At 29.1% G+C, this 8,847-nt stretch overlaps 1 protein-coding gene across 1 annotated transcript in view; it reads left to right on the forward strand.

Annotated features, from left to right (window-relative positions):
- Window positions 1-5,316: 5,316 nt before the first annotated feature.
- LOC119675547 overlaps window positions 5,317-8,847 on the forward strand; it is a 13,794-nt gene continuing 10,263 nt past the window's right edge. The window contains exons 1-5 of the mRNA XM_038086754.1: window positions 5,317-5,357; window positions 5,401-5,554; window positions 7,227-7,538; window positions 7,613-7,807; window positions 7,861-7,870. Of these exons, the coding sequence (XP_037942682.1) occupies window positions 5,425-5,554; window positions 7,227-7,538; window positions 7,613-7,807; window positions 7,861-7,870 (647 nt within the window). The 5' untranslated portion in view covers window positions 5,317-5,357; window positions 5,401-5,424. The remainder of the gene's footprint in view (window positions 5,358-5,400; window positions 5,555-7,226; window positions 7,539-7,612; window positions 7,808-7,860; window positions 7,871-8,847) is intronic.

Below are 8,847 nucleotides of genomic sequence, written 5' to 3' on the forward strand. Positions count from 1 at the left end.
TCGAAGGACCAAAATGTACATTTAATAAATTAAAGTACACACACTTTGAGTAATTTTTAGCTACTGATTTTATTTCAAATAATGTTGTGTTTTTATACAAAAATATTTTAAGACTAATTTCTACATCAAGGTTAAAATATTATGATTTTAGTGGACTGTATTACATTTGTCAAAAAAGGTTAAAAAAGGTTAAAAAAAGGACGGAAGTCCCAACACTTGGGATTTTCCTCCTATTGTTTTTATGAATATATTTTAGTTTAATAATTTAAATACGGTTGCTAAAAAATGTTACTATTTATCTATATTTTTCTTTAGTACATAATTCTAAGAATTTAGGTGATGATATAAACTATAATAATTAAATTTATGGTATAAATTCCTGTTCATGATTGAACATTCTGCCGGAGGTCAAAACTCATGTTCGTGATTGAACACTTCGTATTATTGAATTATCACAATTGAAGTACGATCCATTGTAAATCGCATAAACATTCATGATTAAAGCAAAAGCAATTGACACTTAAAGATTGAAATTATATATCTAATACGGAAATATGTACATATTTACGTCAACAATTTTGATAAGCAAGTACCCGTATATTTAATATGCATTGTGTAGAAGATGTAAATGCCCCTCCTACACATTCGTATATCTTATAGAGTACTAAAGCCTAATTCAAGCGACAGTCCAGTCATTGGTTACTTGAACTTTGATAAAATCAAGAATTTTCATTTCATTTCTTCAATATACCAGTACTGCGAGATCATCGGCGATGTCACCATCGGTTGAATATAATACAAAGTATACAGAAATAGAACTATTCAAAATATGCGGCTCATTTATTGCTAAATTGAAATTAACATAATTCTTTTAAATGACAAATTGACAATGACATTTCTCACATGTGAGAAATTTTAAATTTAATTCAATCTTTGTGGATGTTTAACATTATATTTCATTGTAAATTCACGATTGCTTTAAGTATGCAATACCAAGGAAACTCTGGTGTCATAAAGAAATCAAATAAACTTACGAGGGTCACTATTTATATTTGGAGCCTAATAATAAAAAAATACTCACTTTTCGTTAAAAATTGCTTTATGGTTTCTCGAAGTATTATCCTTTATGATTAATACACTTTTTCATGCGTTCAAACCATTTGCCAAAGCATTTTTTTCAATCCTCCTCAGACACCTCCAAAACATGCTTTTTAAATGCAACAACGACTTCTTCCACCGACGAAAATCATTATTCACGCAATTTACGAGTATTCTTGAGATTCGGGAACAAGAAGAAGTCATTGGTTGCCAAATCAGTATCCAAACTGTACGGCGGATGACTCATAATTTCGATTTTTTGAATGTTCAAATAATCGGTTGTTAAACGATATGTGTAAGCACTTGCATTGTTTTGTTGGAGATGGAAAATGAGCAGACGGTGCTTGTTTGTTTTCCATATTCCGTTTGTTTCACTGAAGACTTCGGGTAAACAAATCGTTGTATATCATTTGGAATTAACCGTTTTACATTCCTGTAATGATACAGTTTTTATATGATCAGTTTACCCGAAAAAACAAGCGATCATTTGTTTCCAAGCGCTTCGAGCGCAAACAACATTTGTTGGATTTGGTTCATCTTGAAACACTCATACAGTCGATTGCTGTTTACGATCATGAATATATCCGGCTTATACGCATATATTCATAATTGGTCACCTGTTACAATCGTATATACGTCTTTTGATGCACTGCCATTGTTCTTCTTGAACATTTGTGTGAACCAATCGACACGAACATGTTATTGAGATTTTGTCAAATTATGGGAACAAACCTTTCTCACGGCTAAATGATCGTGCAATATTTTAAATACGAGTAAGCTGGTGGTATTAATGCCTTATCAGTTTTTGCACAGCATCAATGTTTCCTGGTTGTACCATTTGAAAGTCGTAATAAATCATCGCATGAAAATTTTCTCGTGTTAATCCCAATTTTTCGGGAACACTCAATTTACAAATCACTGTAAATAACACATTTAACGCTGCTTTGACAAAAAATCTAAAGTAGGTTATGTTTAATAATGTCAAATATTCGTATAGAAACGTCAGATGGCATCTGACAACAATCAGTGTTGCCAGGACTCAAAATATAAATAGTATCCCTCGTATAAAAAAGGTTAAATTCTTTGAGTTAAAATCTCAAATCTTAATTATTTTGCATTAAGAGCCTCTCTATTTAATATATGTGTCCTTATATGTCCTATTTACCTATTTAGGTAAATAAGTTTGGATATTAATTTTTTTTAAAGAATATTTTTTTGGAAAAATTGTCATAACTCTTAAAGAAAAACAATTTTTCTCAAAATTTTTGTAAATTAGCATAATACCGGAAACTCAATTATATACGATCATATCTATCATGCACCATTTTTCTCTCATTGCCATTTGAAGTAGGTAACCTTCTACTTGACTTAAGAAATCTCAGACATTTTTTAATTATTACTTATATACTTTAATATATTGATTTTGTTGCTATAAATATATAAATAAAAGCTAATTAAATAATTAAAATATTTCATACATGAAATACCCAAAATAACTAAATAAAATATATTTGTTAATAATAATGCATTATTACTTCATGAAATTGTTAAAAAATTTAAGGACATATTTTTGTAAAAATTGATTATTAATTTGGAAACACTGTTTCACAGAAAATATTCACAATTGACAGCGGAGATATTTATTAAACCAATTGAAATAAACATTGGTGTCCATGGTTCGTGAGAATACTGGAATCACTAACTCATAATTTTTCAAAGTAACCTTTTCTTAAAAACCCTAAAATCAATGGACAAACAATTTACAACAGCTTCAGATTATTGTAGAACATTATTGTAAAATAATCCTGTAATTATCCAGCACGGTTGTGTAATCTCACTTCTTTGGATTATTTTTAAGGGATATATATATTGAGATCACTTAGAAATTAACATTTGCAGATTTATACGAGCTCAGCTCGTAGAAAATTTGATTTCCAGATTGTGTTTCATTCAACTCAGACATATAAATGGCTTACAATTAAATTTTATGTTAAGACACTTTCAGAACATTACCATGTTTTCGATGGGTTTTATTTCACTTGCAAAATCAAAACTCTAAAATAACACTCTTTATATGAAATTGTATAAATAAAAGCATATAGTACAGTAGACGCTCAAAAATTAAAATTTTGTGGGTGATTCTAATTTCTAAATGAAAATAATTTCTTTTATGGAATGTTATGCCATAATTCTGATTTTTTCCTAAACCGCTAGATAGATTTATATTATATATATTATACGTAGTTTCTATAATAAAACTACCATTTATTAGCTATACAATTTCTATTTCAAGTCAATATTTATGGATGCCACCATATCACTATTGAATTTTGTGCTAAAGAGTTTTTTCGATCAGCATCATATTTTACTATACAATCTTTATATAAAGATTAACTTAACGTAGGCTTTAACATTTGTATTAAGTTTTAATATTTAGGATTGGCATCATAAAAAAGACTTGTTAGATTTGTTAATTTTCTCTTAAAGTGATGTGCATGATTATTATGATATGTAATCTCTAACAACTTTATTCAACGTGAATATTTAGAGTTAAAAGAATTTTTTTACAAGCAAATTTGCCGTAAGTGTTCGATATGATTCCTTAATCGTAGATCGTAAAATATTGCAAACTGCTTTTTGAATCTATCTTCCTCTTTCTCTCTCTCCCTCTTTCTCTCTCTCCCTTTTTCTCTCTCCCTCTTTCTCTCTCTCCCTTTTTCTCTCTCTCTCCCCCTCTTTCTCTCTCTTTCCCTCTCTCTCTCCCCCTCTTTCTCTCTCTCTTTCTCTCTCTCTTTCTCTCTCTCTCCCTCTTTCTCTCTCTCTCCCTCTTTCTCTCTCTCCCCCTCTTTCTCTCTCTCCCTCTTTCTCTCTCTCCCTCTTTCTCTCTCCCCCATTTTCGCCCTTTCTCTCTCTATCACCAGATATTATATTATCATAACATCAATTTAAGCTATTGCCTTCTTTTAGATGTTGTTGGTATATTATTGAAACCTTATACCTTATTTTATCTGGTATATCTTGTTTTTATTAAAATATATAATGGATTTATTGATCAGAAATTTTATTAATAGCAACAAGGACGTGGTATCACAAGAATGATAAAGGTTTGTATTAAGACCTCGAAAGCTATGAGTAACGCTTTGCTGACACCTTATACCTCTCCTACCATCATTTATTTTTATTTTAATTTCGGCTTTTTTTTTTGTCTAAATAAATTATCAATGATTATTTGTAAGAATATATTTGTATGGATATTGTTAATAATCGTATGAGACACATATGGTATAAATAAGTTTAGAGTGTGTTATGTGTCGAAGTTGACTGTAAGTAGGGTGCCGAAAAAGCAACCTGTTACTCACTCGATAAAATAATTCATATTCATTCAGTCGTCACTAAGAATCATGCTATTTGCGTTAATATGCAATTGTAAATATAAAATTATATAAAAAATGTGGATACTGTTTTTGTTTTGTTGTGGCTGCTTTTGTGAAAATACAAAATAGTTTGTCAGCAACATAGGTATCACATGCAGGAGGGAAGGAAGTTGACTTACTTCTGCCTCAAATGCTGAATATTCGTACAATTATTTATTTATTCAATTATTTTTGATTAAGAACCAAAAAAAAATTGTAAATATTTGGATTAGCATAAATATATAACAAATAAAAGTTTATAGATAATCAACTTCATGATTTAATCAATTTCAATAATTTTGTTCTCAGTGAAGTGAAATTCACTGTATCTCAACTAATTTTACTGCTAATGCAATTTAATAAAATCTAAAATATTCAATGAAATAATTTTGCATTTTATAGTGAAACGCAAATAAATTGAAGTGCCAACATGCATTATATAAAGTCAATGAATCTTGTTTGATAAGCTTTTAATTATAATATAATAAATATATACAACAAGTATATATGAAGGCATGCGTATGTATATTTTAATTTGATTTAAGTATCTCTTATCTGTGTTATATGAAAACTGTGTTAACTGTAAGAGTTAGAGGTGATTCACCTTTGGAATTTGTACTTCTCAGTGCCAAGATGAATTGTATTTTATGCACTCAATTTAAAACAATAATAAATAAGCTCTGACAATAAATATTTTATATATATTAAACAAATAAAAATATGTATATAACTAAAATTAAATGCAATATTAAAGCACTTCTGTTTTTCTTCATTTCATTACAGGTCCAATATTTAATATATTATTCATATAAATTAGTTAAATATTCACGATGAGTTTCTAGTGAAGTAAACCATTTCATATTCACTAAATCACTATAATAATGTATAGAATACTTAGTATGATGCACTGAAAATGGATAGCTTCTATGTCGGGAGTAATCAACTGTCTAAAGATCAACAACTACTACAAAAACAACATCAGTCGATAGGAAATACTTTACGCACGAGTAGATCGCCATCGACCACACGCAGTTCCGAACAAAGTAATTACAATATTTTTATTTATAATTTATTATATTTCATATATTATAGGATAGCTTTAGCTCTTCATTTAACATAAATACTACAATAATATGCGAATAAATTTCAATTTTATACAAAACAAATTAATTCAAAAAAAAAAGCAGAAAAATACATATCAATTTATTTAACAATAATATTATTATTTATTTGTGTCAGCCTTGAGTCGTCTTCAAAATCAATTTGCTTTAAAAGGCAGCATACACAATAAAATCCATAGTACAACAAAATTTAAAATAGTTCTACAACTATACAAAAATACTTATTGTAATTTTATTATTCTGTTTATTCAGTTTCTGTTTAAACTGAATTAATATATCAATATTTGCAATTTGCAATATTCTGTCTGCAATTTCATGTCTCTTTCTAAAGATTCCTTTCTGCAATTTTATGTTCTCCCTACTGAAAATCTGGGTCCTATCAAATTACCGTAAAACATGGGGAACGTTTATATATGGTTAGTATATTTATCACTCTTCTTTATATTATCTGACTTATGATTTAATGTTCGCATTAAATATCAGATTTAATCATTAACTACATATGACTAGTTTAGTGTACCAAGAGAAGAGTTCTGGTGGCTTTGCTTATCCTTATATTTTTGATGTTAATCAAAGAGCACACTCTCTAGTAATTGGGTACGACAACTTGAGTGGGACTTCTTTTATGCCTACTGTTAAAGTAATTGGTGAGGAAGGGAAAACTAAATTGTTGCTCAACTAAATCTGCTTTGTTATTGTGTAACACTCACCATAAGATTCTTATACATTGAAACTGCTTGCTTCTTGAAATGTCAATTGAACAAACCCACCAATACGGTTATGAATGACTTAATCCATTTTATCAACTTGACACAATAGGATTTTAGATCAGCACAAAGGTATTTTTATTCAAAATTGCTAATAGTCAATAAAGTGACTTAAAAATTTACAGAACTGCTTGAGATGTGAATCCATCTCGTCTTTCAGAATAGCGGTACTAATACCATCTGGCTATATATCTGTGTTAATGAAAAGTTGATCGATATTATGAATATAATAATCATATTATGCTTTTCTTTATTTCTTTTTATAATTGAGATATTGTATTTTAAATTAAATAATATAATATATCTAGAACATAGAGGACTAAATTCTTTAAATCTAGTCTCTTTAACTTTTTAACGGCAAAAACCGTTATACCGTAATCTAATTACGGTGTTATAATGTAAGATATGGCTAAACATAGTTCAATTTCTGTTAACCATTTATTAGTTTATGCTATCTATATTTAAACAATTTATATTCAATTTTTATTTTATAAATTTTTTTTCTTGTTTCGTTTGCAAAACACAATCACGTGCGCACATACATATTTACACACACGCTTCTGCCTACAAATGCTACGCCTTCATTTGCATGTCTTCTACTGCTTTTCGCAATACATTAATAAAGAAAAGTAACTATAACGAGAACAGGACACCAGTTACATGCTTTAAAAAACTACATCTAAAGCACATTATAACAAATCTTATAAAAACCTTAGTTAAAGGATTATAAAAACCCGTTAATTGACAAGGCTCCTACTTTTTACTTCCTTTTTTAAACTACGGCACATAAAAATTCACAATCATGACGCAAATGAAATATTCCATAGTGTCCAGAGAGCGAGATCAACGTGTTGAAAGTTCGGAACCGGCAATTACTGGTAGTATAGGAGGTGGTAGTGTGAGCAGTGGTGGAATTGTAGGCACATCTGTCGCTACATTTCGTGGCTTCCGAAGTCACAGTCCTTCAAATCGGAGAAGTCGGGAACGAAATCGTAGAGAATTTAACCGCACACATGGTTCGGATCAAGGTGGTTTGTTAGCTTATAGCGGTATGGGTGGTGGATTACTAAGTGATATAAGTGCAATGGACAGTGGTGGTAGTGGTAGTGGTGTGACTATAGAAGATTCACGTTTATCAGGTGTGTTAAAAAAAATATTCAAAACATTTAGATTATTATTTATAATACTAATAATTTGCTAAATGTACTTATAGGCAATGAAGATCTTTGCTATCAATCATTTGCATCAGATGACGTCGATGGTAATCCGCCCAGTTCTTTAGCTGACAACAATAAAAAACATCATCGCCATCATGAACGCACTTCAAGCCTACAAGCAATTGATCGGCTTAACACAAAAATTCAATGTACAAAAGAGTCCATAAGAAAGGAGCAAACTGCCAGGGATGGTAAGTAATATATAATATTTTTAATTTAATATAAACAACTGTTATATGTATAGGTGTATCAGAGTAGGACATTTAAAGAACTTCAAGTTTCGAGAAATTACTTAGAAACTAGCATTAAAAATAATACCAGTTAGAAGAAATTTTATTATTTAAAACATAGAAAATATTTTTTATAGTACATTTTATCGTTCGTGTAGATCTCATAAACGAGATGATGTGCTAAATGTCGCCTTCAGACTTCTTAAGAACGACAACTTTGTTGTAGTCCAACTTTGGATTCATAGTAAAAGTAAAATTTTACTGCTATTATAGTTGAAATTGATATTAAGATCCTTAATTGCTAATTTTTACACTAGAACTATCTCGACCAGATAAGATCTCGGGTCAATACACATCACTGAATAGATTGCATGGCCGTAGAAATAAATACATATGTTCATAATTTTACCAGAGAAAAATAAAAATACGGCGATAATGTTAAATTTAATATTTTTAATTCTTCATTAATTTATCTTTTATAGTTCTATTAATATCAACATTATTAAAATTAGTTGTTACCATATGTAAAATATTTTATTTGATGACTATATGTGATGACTAATGGCACTGGATACGAGTTTTTGGAACCAGTTCTACAAAGAAATATGTATTAAAGTCATTCTCAATTAAATAAATTAACGTGAAGTGTAATCAATTATTTAAAACATTTTAATTCATTAATTTGGGATTCCATAAAAAACAAATGATATAATGTTATCAAAATACAACAAAGGAAGATTTGCTTAATTGTGGTAGATTAAAAACGTGGACCGTGCTTTTTACAGCCCTTGTTTTACGTCATAAGAATCATATATGAATATAAAATATTTGAAAAAAGCATTTTTTAGAAAATAATACTTATGTTTCAGAAAATATCTAATCATTACAATCAATAACAGCGTAACTAAAAGAACTGTTTGATATTATAGATTTAAAGAAAGTGCCTAACAACTTTCCTTACAACTTTTTCTCCAAATATTAACTTATAACTATAATTTAAT

The sequence above is a fragment of the Teleopsis dalmanni genome, chromosome 2, assembly GCF_002237135.1.
Source record: "Teleopsis dalmanni isolate 2A chromosome 2, ASM223713v2, whole genome shotgun sequence".
Lineage (NCBI taxonomy): Eukaryota > Metazoa > Arthropoda > Insecta > Diptera > Diopsidae > Teleopsis > Teleopsis dalmanni.